The 13,654-nt window shown below is 38.1% G+C and overlaps 1 protein-coding gene across 3 annotated transcripts in view; it reads right to left on the reverse strand.

The window, feature by feature from the left end:
* adcy3a (adenylate cyclase 3a) overlaps nucleotides 1–13,654 on the reverse strand; it is a 54,930-nt gene that overhangs the window by 21,934 nt on the left and 19,342 nt on the right. For all 3 annotated transcript variants that reach the window (XM_077721684.1, XM_077721682.1, XM_077721683.1), the window contains exons 6-10: nucleotides 13,189–13,316; nucleotides 12,776–12,934; nucleotides 10,816–10,981; nucleotides 6,332–6,451; nucleotides 3,863–4,005 (exon numbers count right to left, since the gene is read on the reverse strand). In XM_077721684.1, coding sequence (XP_077577810.1) covers nucleotides 3,863–4,005; nucleotides 6,332–6,451; nucleotides 10,816–10,981; nucleotides 12,776–12,934; nucleotides 13,189–13,316 — 716 coding nt within the window. The remainder of the gene's footprint in view (nucleotides 1–3,862; nucleotides 4,006–6,331; nucleotides 6,452–10,815; nucleotides 10,982–12,775; nucleotides 12,935–13,188; nucleotides 13,317–13,654) is intronic.

Below are 13,654 nucleotides of genomic sequence, written 5' to 3' on the forward strand. Positions count from 1 at the left end.
GTCTAATTAAATTACGTTTTTCAACTAAAGGAAAAAATAGTTATATTTGTTTTGTTCCAATCAACTGCAATTGAACCTAAACTGTGGCGTGGCACAAATATTTCAACTTGAGTCTTTAAGTGAAACAGTGGGAGGGGAAAAAAGGAAATCCAAATCAAATATTTTACATTGTATATAAATAACCATGTAATTGATGTAGCTCAAGGAAAAACAATATATTGGATGTAGTACTGAGAATTGGAATCTGTTAATAAGGTTGATTCTGATTGTTTAAACTCAGAGGATATATGACAAAATCGCAAGGGCGCCCGGAGCTTTCACTTTGAAACATTTCTGGGAAATTCAACCATCAGCTCCGCGACCAAGAGTCTTCCTGAGTCCGCTGTGTGAGCTCTATTTTCGGTTAAGGACCACAGCATCAGTCATGACGTCACTCTGGGCTTGCACGTTGTTAGGTTTATCACTATTATATATTTGCTTGTAATATAATCATTATATATATATATATATATATATATATATATATATATATATATATATATATATATATATATATATATATATATATATATATATATATATATATATATATATATATATATATATATATATATATATATATATATATATATATATATATATATATATATATATATATATATATATATATATATATATATATATATATATATATATATATATATATATATATATATATATATATATATATATATATATATATATATATATATATATATATATATATATATATATATATATATATATATATATATATATATATATATATATATATATATATATATATATATATATATATATATATATATATATATATATATATATATATATATATATATATATATATATATATATATATATATATATATATATATATATATATATATATATATATATATATATATATATATATATATATATATATATATATATATATATATATATATATATATATATATATATATATATATATATATATATATATATATATATATATATATATATATATATATATATATATATATATATATATATATATATATATATATATATATATATATATATATATATATATATATATATATATATATATATATATATATATATATATATATATATATATATATATATATATATATATATATATATATATATATATATATATATATATATATATATATATATATATATATATATATATATGTGCTTGCAATGAAGAACGCTTTGCCTTTTGTATTTTAAACATTACATTTATGAACGCTTTGGTTATTAGGAATGTTAGGTTCATCAATATCATAAGTGTGACATTAATACAAGACATTTTAATACATCTCTTGCAAAAAAAAGTGCACGCTCCAAAGTTAAACAAAACACCTTTGGAGGTCACTTCTCTTTCACACCTGCACTTCTCGAGACTATGGTTAACAGCAAGAGAACGGTAAATTGTTTTGGGAAGCATCAAACTCTGAAGACGGTTAACAACAAGCTCTTGGTAACTGTGGATTTGTTTTGGGAAGCGTGGCTTCTCAAGGTGGTCCGCATCAATTCTCTCTCGGGAAGATTCGACAGACCTACAATAGTTTTGAGAACTGAGAAAAATTGTTATGAGACTATGAACAATGTTTAGACTTCTGTTACGCATGTTGTTTAAATCTTATGAATATATTAGCAAAAGGGACACCAGGGTCTTCAGAATCATTTGAACGGAGGCGCGTGTGGATGGATTCTCTTCTTGCAACAATAAAAGGATATGATCTCAGATGCCTCCATTATTGAAAGTTGAACTTGGGAGTACTTATTGGTAAATCTATCACACGTTCTAACATTTCTGGGAAATTCCACCATCAGCTCCACTACCACGAGGCTCCTGAAGTCATCTGAGTGAGCTCTCTTTGATTTAAGCGCACTGTCTTTTTTGCCGCATCTCTTTCGTGTGTAACAGACATCTACGAGCACTGAGTGGAGCGTTGCATTTTTCCGTGTTTTTTTTCTCCCCGTTAGTCAATGCATAATACAAAGTGAACGTGGAATGAAGATTTGTGCAAAGAAAAAGCGAACATCGACAGTTAATATAAAGCGTGAAATAATTGAAAAATATGAGAGTGGAGTATGTGTCACAGAGCTTGCTCGGCAAAACGAGAGGAATACTTCAACCATATCCACCATCCTGAAGCGGAAGGACGCAATTAAGGATAAGAGGCCTTCCAAACGACTAACTATAATTTTCCCCCCGGTGACAGTGACATTCATGACGAGATGGGAGGGCCTTCTTTTATTGTGGATAAAAGATAAACAGTTAGCAGGAGATAGCGGGACAGAGTCAACTATATGTGAAAAACCCAGCAGAATTTACATGGATTTGATAACAAAGAGAGATTATGAAAAGTGGGAGCATTCAACACTTTCAGTACCCTTTAAAGCGAGTCATGGCTGGTTCGAAAAATGTAAAAAAAAGATCTGGAATACACTCAGTTATTAAACACAGGGAAGCAGCAAATCCCAATTCGAAAGCCACGGTGGAATTTATCAACACATATCGCTCCATTATCACCCAGGAAAGGTGGGTTTCCTCTGGGTACTCCGGTTTCCTCCGACGTTCTAAAAACATGCATGGTAGGCTGATTGGGCTTAAATTGCCCCTAGGTATGGGTGCGAGTGTGCGTGGTTGTCTGTCTCCTTGTGTTCTGCGATCGGCTGGCCACCAACCTATTCAGGGTGACTCTGTCCTGGAGACAGCTGGGATTGGCTCCAGCACCCCCCGCAATCCTAATGAGGATGAAGCGGTTCAGAAAATGAGAGATGGGATGAATGTGGCTTCGATTCCGATGCGTCTTATATGTTTTATTCTTTTTCATCGCATATTTTTGACTCTTGTGCTTCATGTGAGATTAAATAAAATTATTACTTGAAGAATTCAAATTTCTACACCTCGGTTATCTCTGGAAAAATCCAAATGAAACTTGGTTGGTACATTATTACAAGAATTTATATGCAGTTATTCTCTGAGGTTTATTCAGATTGTTTCAGAGCTGATTAATCACATTCATTAACTAAGGACTTATTGATGACTCTAGGTTCTCAGTTAGACAGTAAAGGAAGTTGGGTCGTCGTAGTTCATTTAGAACTTGATTCATTAAATGCTATATTGAGTTAGGTTAATAATTACCGGTGTCAAGATTGCCTTCGGCTGCGAACTGAAGTTGAACCAAAGAGCAGGAAGCAGGCAAAGACAAGGGAGGTGCTGGTGCAAAACTTAGGATTTTGATGAAAAAACAACTATACAAAATAACAAAAACTGGGACGAGATTAACAAAGATACTAACTTAACAGGGGAGACGCACATCGATGAACAGGCAACATCACTAACCAGGGAACAATAGTCCCACAAAGATATACAAAAATGTGGGGTTTAAATACACAGACAGGGGTTGGTGACAATCAAACAAACCTGGTTCACACAAGGGAAGGAAGCCAAAAAGCGAAACGCATGCAAATCACGCTGACAGGACACAACAGGAAAACACACCCATCAACCAACCCCAACAACACATGACAACTAGTCAGGTCTCATGTTAGTGTTTTACATTTGCCCTTCTAACGCAATTCCGACGTGGCTAAAGACACACATACATTAGGGACGGTAGTCTCTCCATTGGGGTCTCATTTTTGATCATTCCTTCAAAGTTTCTAACACTAAAGAAAATTATTATTATCAGAACTAATGGAATTGCTCATTTTACTAAGTAAAGAAAATGAGGTTTTACATTGTCTCTGGTAGACTCGCAGAAGCAACCGTTAAAAAAATTAAAAAATTTAGACTCACGCTTGGACCGTCTCTCGCTCCAACAGAGCCTCATTCAGCAATTTGTTGAGCTCCTGTTCATTTTCCTGCGCATCAATAACTCGTTCAGCGAGGTCCCGCAGTCGCAGCCGCCGACGAGGATTTGGGAAAGAAGGATTTACGACCTACAGTTACAAAAAATCTCATTGTTTTCATCGTCATGTCATACCTTGCTTTACAGTAGTAGAATGAATGATATAAGAGAAGGATAAAATCTAAAGCAGGGGTAGGGAACCAATGGTTTTGAGAGCTACACGCGGCTCTTTTGACGGAAGCCTATGGCACTACGCTCACTTTAAGAGCACTTGCCACAATCGGCAGATTGTTGAAGTACTGCTTGAGTTGGCCTTGCTTACCGCTGCGTTTGGCCGACAATCCTCTAAAACCTACTACAGGTTGAACGTTGTATTTTTGTCTTTAGTTTGTACTTGGCATTCTTAGTTTTACTCGCCGACTCAGTCGTGCTGTTTTCGTTACACCTTTTGATTGTACGTTTTATTTGCTGACTCGGTCGTGTTTTTGTTATACCTTTGATACTCGCATTTTTTGGGATGCTCCCTTTGTTAATAAACACTAGTTTTGTTAATCTCAATTATTATTCCTGAGTTGTGTGTGAATCCACCTTCAACGGCATACAACACAATTAGCTCCACAAGATAATCATATGAGAATCATCACAATCTACAAGCAAACTTGACTTGTGGTCAGAAGTTTACTTGTCAGGAACATAATGTTATTGCTCTTTTGTTTCCAGTAAGGTTGATTTTTTCTTATAAACCAGTGGTTCTTAACCTGGAGGTTCGATGACTCAGTCTAAGGGGTTCGGTGGAGCATCTGACCAGTCAAGACATATCGACTCATCATGTCTATTCATGATAATATGCCCCACTTGACCATCACTGGCTACTAGCTACAAATGATCATGTGACGCTTGGCCAATCAGTGCTGAAAGGATTTTACATATCTTGAATTTGAAAAAAATATGTACACTATTGTAGGGGTTTGGTGAATGCGCATATTAAACTGGTGGGGTTCGGTAGCTTCAACAAGGTTAAGAATCAGTTATATAATGATCGCAACAAAGGGGCAGCCCAGTGCGCAAATGGTTAGCATGTCGGCCTCACAGTTCTGGGTTCTTGGGTTCGAATCCAGGTCGGTCACCCTGTGTGGAATTTGCATGTTCTCCCCTGTGTGGGTTTTCTCCAGGTACTCTGATTTCCGCCCACATTCCACAAAAAATAAATAAATGAACATGCATTGTAGTCAGTTTGGGCATTTGAAATCGGCCTTAGATATGAGTGTGAGCACCAATTATTGTCCGTCACCTTGTGCTTTACGATCGGCTGCCCACCAATTCAAGGTGTGCCCTGCATGGTGCCTGTAGTTAGCTGGGATAGTTTTCAGCACCCTTAATGATCCATAGGAGGATAAGCGGTACGAAAAATGTATTAAGGAATGAAAGATTGGAATTGACTTCTTCAACATTCCTTAATTTAGGTTATTTTATGAATTCAATATCATTGGTGACCATAATTATTGGCCAAATCTGCAGGTTCGAAACTATACAATACAGACAACAATGTTAAAGGGTTACATGCCCTTAGGGTAATTTTACTTCAATTTCACTAGGCACTTTTGGTACCCATCTACAAATTTCTATTTGAATCTCTGACGCCATTTGTAAAGTTCAGTTGAATTTATTTGATTTCTGACATGTATTTGTTGTCCACAAGTTCTGAATCGGGTTAAATTTAGGATATTGAGGAAGGCCTTCTGAAAATGTAATTGTAGCCTGATATACCCAATCCAATACCACTTATGATTAGTGTTTGGAGCCATCACATTTTGGAACAACACCCAACTACATTAGAGACATAATTTTCAAGCTCATGATTTTGGGTTATCTTTACAAATTTTAAAGTAATCTTCCTTCATTATCCCATTTACTCTCTGTAAAACACCAGTTTCTTTTGGAGTAAAACAAAGCCACAGCATAAAGCTACCACCTAAAGAGTTTTCTATTGATTTTTCACTCTCCTGACTGATTTTGCCGCATTGAAATGGCTTAAAGAGGCTTTTCTAATGATTTTGCCTTGTAAATGTCCTGACTTAAATCTTATTGTCAGCAGACACTGAAAGAAAGTCCATATGTCAAAAAGTCAGCAAATTTAACTGAATGACAACGATTCTGTGAAGTGAATCAATCAATTCAACCCTATTTTAACATTTCTCTAGGTAGTATATATTCTTGACCATGTTAAGTTCATGCACACATTAAACATAAATGATAAAAATAAAAAGCCATGAATCAAAAACATTTTAGTTTTAAAACAATACAATTATTTTATCAATGTCTCTTATTTGAAAGTGGAGTTCATATTTTAGAACAATTGTGTTGTTTGTTTTTATAATTGTCATCTGTACTTATTCAGAGAGGTAAGGACTGTTTACCCTCGTGTCCAGTTCTTCAGGTTCATCTGGTGTAATACAATCTGTATTCATGCTACCATTACAATCTGTAGTGTTGATCAGCAGAGGAGAGTTTCCATTGGATGAAGTTACAGACAGTTTCTATTGGGGAACAGAAAAAAAATTATCACTTTGAATTGTAGGGGGCTCAGTTAAAGATGTTAAAGAATCTAGTCCAACTTGATCCTATTTTTCAGATATACTAATGCATCAGGTATCCAAAAAGAATGGAGGTCTGTGAGAACAGTGAGGACAATTCATCAATGATGAATGTGGGACAATAGATTGGTAAATTCACTTTTATTTCCAAGTTTTAAATTAGTTTCTGTGGCCAAACTCCATCTATAATTTTCTCCAATTTGCATCCAATACCTACATGAACACTTATACCACTTTATAACATACCAATAGTTTATCCTTTCTGAGACATTTTTTTTTCAAACCTTCAAAGCACTCTTTCATGTTTTATTTTTTTTAATGAAGAATTTTCCACTTTTCTGTATCTGTTTTATGCTTCTGTGCAGAGTGGGGATCCTCAAAGTTGGTGTACGAGTATTACTTGTGATATGTGGCCTTTCTTAACATGGAAAAAATATATATAAAAAATGCTGTAATCATAATATAACCAGATATATACAGTACAAAGTATTTGTACTCCTCACAAATTCCCTGAAGGTGAGCTGGGAACTTCCCGCTGGGTCCATGGCTGGTCGGACTGTATTGTATTATGCTAATATTATACCCAGGTATAATAAACGGCAGGGGTATATTAAATGGCGCACAAACGGGAGGCTTAAAAAAGCAAAAATCATTTAATATCCCGGGTATATTAACAGCGTAATACGGTACTGTTATGTCATGTCTTTGGCAACGTTGAGCGTTGAACGTTGTGTTGGACCCAAATGCAGGGGAACAGGCAATGCACGAGTGTGCTTGAGTGCTCTATCAGATCTTTAATCATCATAGGCGCCGTTCAAAGCGGCAGCCAGTTGCAGTGGCTCCCCAAACCCTCACTCGTATTCTGTCTTTTTACAGCTTTTTTTATCCTTTATTTTTACGTTTTGTTGTCTCTTAAGATTTTACTAGTTACTTTACTTTATATATTATATTCCATACTTTAATGTTTTAAAACTTTACTTTCAAGACTCTACTCCAAGATTCAAGTTTTGTGAGAGGCAGTCTATGATCTATTAGTTTAGTCCAGTGTTTTTCAACCTTTTTTGAGCCACGGCACATTTTTTACATTGGAAAAATTTGTGGCACACCACTAACCAAAAATTTTACAAAATGACACTCTGTATAGTATATTTACTACAGCACGGACACTGGACAATGACATCATATTTGCAGAAAACTATTAATAAATGTTAATTTTAAAAAAAAAGGATATTGGATAATTTCTCACGGCACACCTGACGATCTCTCACGGCACACTAGTGTGCCACGGCACAGTGGTTGAAAATCACTGGTTTAGTCTATCTTTGAAAATTCTGGACATTACATTTTTTACCCACTCAGCCGTGGCGCCACTGTTTTAGACAAAGGATCAGCTGTTAGCACTATGCAACACCGGGAATCCCCTGAACTTCCCCGTGGAGTTAAAGAGGAAGAGAAGAGGATGCAGAGCTGGACGAAAATGTCAGGAGAGAAAGCGACGCTTCAGACCCAGCATTCCATCTATTATTATGGGGACCGTAAGATCTCTCCCCAATAATATGGAAGAGCTGATGGCGCTTACCAAACAACAACGACAATATCGGAAAATCTATATTATGTGCTTCACGGAGACCTGGCTGAATGAACTAACACCAGACTCTCTCGTCTCCTTGGATGGCTTTTAGCTGGTGAGGGCGGAAAGAGATGCTGAGAAGAGCGGTAGGAAGAAAGGCGGGGGACTATCTATATTTATTATAATAGTAGATGGTGCAGCGCCGGGGATATTACTGTGAAGGAGCAACTTTGCACTCGTAGGTGTTAGCATCAGGCCGTTTTACATCCCCGGGAGTTCTCGCACGTTATTGGAATAACTGCTGCGTACAGTGTTCCTTCGCTACTTCGCGCTTCAGCTATCGCGGACTCAGAGCTTCGCGGATTTTTTTCAGGAAAAACATTAAAAAAAATGTAAAGATATTAAATTAAAATTATAAACTACATCATTTTACAAGAGGTGGAAACAAAATATTCAATAAGAATTAGTATTTGCATCAAAAAAAGGCCAAAGAAATGGTCAATAACATGGTGAGAGTTCAGGAATCGCATTGATGACGTCATGGCTGTTTACAGGTGAATTTTCACTGCCCAAAAAAAAAACTGTTCACAACTCCCAATAACGATGTTTCTTACGTGCAAAAATACTGCAGAAGATCCTCCATCCGGACTACTGTGATGTTTTTGCTTGGTGATGCTTTTGTGCACGTGTTATACGTTTCTTTAAGCATTTTTGAAGGGGCACCCCTACTTCGCGGAAACGCAGCTATTGCGGGGAACACTGTATATACCTCCTTCGGCCGATGAGGCAGTCGCTCGCGAGCTGCTTCACGCTCCTGTGTCCCGGCTAAAGACGTCACACCCCCAGTCCTCTCTTCTTATCTCTGGTGATTTTAACCATGCTCCCTTGGCTTCTACTCTCCTCACCTTCACTCAGTATGTGAAATGCCACACCAGGGAACAAAAAACTATGGACCTGCTGTATGCCAACACAAAGGTGGCAAACAGCTCAGTCCCCCTGCCTCAACTGGGCCGCTCAGACCACAACCTGGTCCATCTGATCCTCACCTACATCCCTATAGTGAGGAAAATAAAACCTACCATGAGGATCATACAAAAATGGACCGAGGACACCAGCATGGGACTGAGGGACTGTTTTGAGACCACTGACTGGTAGGTGCTGTGTAATTTACATGGGAAAGACATTTACAGCTTGACCCACTGCATCACACGTTATATTAACTAATGTGTTTAGAACATTGTATCCTCCAAGAAGGTCTGTTGTTTTCCAACAATAAGCTGTGGGACACCAGGGATCTAAGTGCCCTCCTTAACAAGAAGAAGAGAGCTTTTAGGAGAAAGAGAGTCTCAAAATGGTGCAGAAGGAGCTGAAGAGAGAGATAAGAAAGGGAAAGACCATTTACAGGAGGAAACTAGAGAACCGACTCCAAAGAGGTCTGGAGGATCTTGAGGACCGCACAGACAGGACACACAAGGTAAAAGGTATAATAAAATCAAACAACCCTAACAGCAATTACTTTTTCACAGAGGGCCAGACAACATTGTAATTTTTTCTGCCTTGGTAAATAAAATCATCATTCAGAAACAGGATTTTCTATTTCCTTGGGTTGTCTTTGTGTAAAATTGCTTTAATGATCTGAAAACTTTGTGAGTGATAAATATGCACAAAACACAAATAAGGAAGGGGGCAAATACTTCCAATTATATATAAATATTTCCATTTGACCTTGTTTTACATGTTTGGCTTTTCTAAACACAAGCACAGAAGACGTTTATTGTTTAGCTTTTTAAAATTCCTCTTAAATACCTTTGCCTAAACAGCAGCATTGTTGAAAACTTTCCTAACCCATTTGAGGACAGCATGTAATTCTTTTCTTACAAGTTCAAGATGGTGGCGCGCTCGGGCGCAGCGGCTCATTGCTCTCCAGTTCGTCCGTTGAAAGGCAAGACACCCAATTTCACAACTTACTACGGACTGACTGTCGATATCCCCAAGAACATCCGGAGACCTCCGGGATCTCCGAGGAAATCCAACCCACCCAAAGTACGCCGTAGACGGCGAAGAGAAAGGAGGCAGGGGAGCGGATGTCGGGCGGCCATTGCGGTTGGGCTACGACAACAACCACTCAGAGCCCCGCTTCCTAGTATCTTTTTGACAAACGCCCGATCCATTACCCACAATTTTTGGTGTGGATCTGCCTTCTACAGGCGAACTGAGGGAGGGTAAGTAAGAAGACAGTGAGAGGTAAGTGATAGATTTTATTCTTGTTAGCATCGGTGAGCCAACAAGAGGTGATGCGATGCTTCCATCGTGGCGGAGTGCTAACAAGTCTGAATATGTCAGTTAAGGGGTCTTGCCTGGGATGGCGGACCAGTGGAGAAGCACTATACAATTTCGTCATACGCAGCTGAGGGTATGATGACTACTAGGCTTTTTGTCAAGTCAATGATGACGACAATGCCTATGTCTTATTTATTTATTTATTTGAAATAAATTATGCAAACTTTCTGAGGAATCTAAAAATTATTAATTTTTGTGAAAATAGATTAAGTTCATCAAACTATTAATTCTATTTGAAATGGCCATATGTGGGATACATTTACATACTCTGCTTACCAATGGTGAGCTATCTGTGAAGCTATCAATAGTTTGATGTTAAACCCGAATAGTGTTTAATTTCATTGAAAAATGAATGGATTGTAAGTCAATATTTTCTATATATAGAGTTTCTACTTACTACACTGTTAATGCCATTTTTTCCCACAGGTCCTTTGGAAACAACGACAAGATAGGTCCCAAGGCCTCTCTCTCGCAGATAGTCACAGCGCTCACCTCCATTTCCTGGTTCAACTTCAAACTCTCCATGAAGGCACTCCATGGTTGTCTGAGATATGTGGACACGACTACGCCGGAATGAAAGAAGGAATAGGATTAAAGGACATTTGGAGCAAATCAGATCAAGTGGTTGACAGAATATATGAAACACATCAGGTTAGGGTCAGTAAATTAGGTAACATTTATTTAACCCTAATTTAGACTAGTACAACTATACTACTTATGGTTACTGTATTTTCACGACTATAAGGTGCACTAAAAAGTCTTAAATTTTCTCCAAAATAGACATAATGTGGAGCGCCGTGTGTATGCCCCGGGTTCCAAAGCCTGACTGAGAGCACTTCTGGCCGACACGCTTCTAATATAGAGAGGAGGACGTGGGTGGGAAACATGGGGATAGAGCAGCCGCGATGGAATTCAAGATCAACAAATCCATGGTTCAAAGGAGAACGAGCTTCGCCAAGTCAAGAAGAAAAAGCTGAGTTGATCTGGGAGTCCATGCATGCCCATCTCACAGCAGCGGTGAAAAACCAAGTCACGAAAATGAACTCTGAGCTTGCCGTTATTCCTGGAGGCTTAACTAAAGAATTCCAACCGCAGGACATCTGCATCAACCGGGTGTTCAAAGCAAAGTTACGAGCAGCTTGGGAACAATGGATCATAGGTGGCGAACACAGTTTTACGAAGAACTGGAGGCAGCGTTAGTTACGCCACTATTTGCGAATGGATTGTGGCCACGTGGACTAGTTTTTCGAGCTTTTGCCATAATTTCTGTGGAGCCACATGGCAATGTGAGTGACTGTGAGAACGAAGAGAGGGAACCTGGCGTTTTTGATGAATCATTTGGACAATTGTTAAAATTGGACACAGAAAATGAGGACTTTGAGTGATTTGTGGGTGATGATTGATGAAAAAAACGTGAGTATATTGTAAAATGGCTAAATAAAGTATAACTTAACTCAGTTTTGCTTCCGTTGCCTTTTAAAAAACATGTTTTCAGCGTGTGTCCGTATGTTTAAGCTGGTGTATATTTTATCTGGCTGCATGTATTAGTGCGGTGCACCTTGTGTGTGTCAAATACAGAAATAGCACTTTTTGCTAAGACTGCACCTTTAAATGCAGTGCGCCATACAGTCGTGAAAATACGGTAATTGTAAAGAGTAGGACAACACTTGGTATGTGGAACAATTATTTTTTTTAATACTAACTGAAGCACCCAGTCATGTCTTAGCGAGTAATCGATGAGGATTTTAGTGGTTCCCCTAACTCAATTATTTTTGGTGAAGTTGACATTAGCTCAATTCGTGGCCGGTCTACTTGCCCCATTTTTTACGGTGAGTCGTATACATGTGGCGGAGCTGGCTCACTAATACCTGAGGAGTTTTTCAACAATATCCACCATCCTGAAGCAGAAGGACGTTGTTCTCTCCCTCTCTTCCTCTTTGCCTACCTACCTACCCCCCTCCCTCCCTCCTTCTCTCCCTCCCTCCCTATCTCTCTCTCTTGATCGATCTCGCTCTCTCGTCCTCTGCCTCTCGCGCTTTCCTCTCGCTCTCCTCTCGCTCTCCTCTCGCTCTGCCTCTCGCGCTATCCTCTCGTTCTTTCCTTCTTGCTCTCTTTCTCCTACGCACACACTAAAGAGTAATTTTAGTATTAAACATCATAACCACAAGTTATTTGTTACTCTGTTAGTAGATGCTGAATAGAACCAATAAAAATGTTTTCCATTGTAATATCTTGTTTTTTTCCAGATTGATGATGTCGCATTACTAGTGTAGACAAAGGACGGACGGTGGCCTCCTGAGTGGAATTCCACATTTGAACATACAGAATAACTCAAGGCCAAAATATAGTGTTCTCACCCTGGTATCCCTCCAGCTTCCATCTTGTTGGCTACAGTAACATCAGTGGACCACACGTCATATTGCCAACGTTTCTGGCCGAGAACACCACCCAAGACTGTACCGCTGTGCACTCCAACTCGCATGTCAACATCGGTTTGGGTTTTTTCACGCACATACCTAGTGATTGGAGATAATTTAATGCAATGTTAAAAAAAAACAGGCACCACACTAGGGGCAACAACAACAAAAAACGGATCATCACCCTTTCATATGGAATAATCCTTAAAACCAATGTGGATGCTAAACACACAAACAATCTATATCAGTATATCTTAATGATACATTTTCCAATGATAAACCACCCTACATCACATGCAAATCCACTAATAGAGTTCTTGGAACATGATCTAAAAGATCAAACGCATACTCACGAGATGGCTTCAACCATGGCAAGGCCCATCATGATGGAACAGGCGGCATGGTCCTCCCTATAATCTGGGAGCCCACAGATGCAGTAGTAACAGTCTCCTAGAATCTTGATCCTCAATTGGTGATATTTCTGACAAGATGGGTATTAAGAGAAAAATATGGGTTGCATCAGCCATCTATAACAATAGTTCTCAAAATGCAAAACATGTAAATTACCGAAATTTCACGACAATTGGGCACAATTAAAAGTCTAGAATTCCTCTAAAAATTGACACTGCCCCCAATCAGTCGTTGTGGACAATGTGGTTACACTACATCCCAAATTTACCATGACACTGACCGCTTGACTGACTGGTTGCCGACTTACTGTGGTAAACATAGGTATACAGAAGAAAGGCCTGACGTGAATGACAACAAGATGTGGGTGAAAAAGCTTAGATGATGGATCCAACCCATGGATCGAACACA

This window comes from Stigmatopora nigra, chromosome 7 (genome assembly GCF_051989575.1).
Source record: "Stigmatopora nigra isolate UIUO_SnigA chromosome 7, RoL_Snig_1.1, whole genome shotgun sequence".
Lineage (NCBI taxonomy): Eukaryota > Metazoa > Chordata > Actinopteri > Syngnathiformes > Syngnathidae > Stigmatopora > Stigmatopora nigra.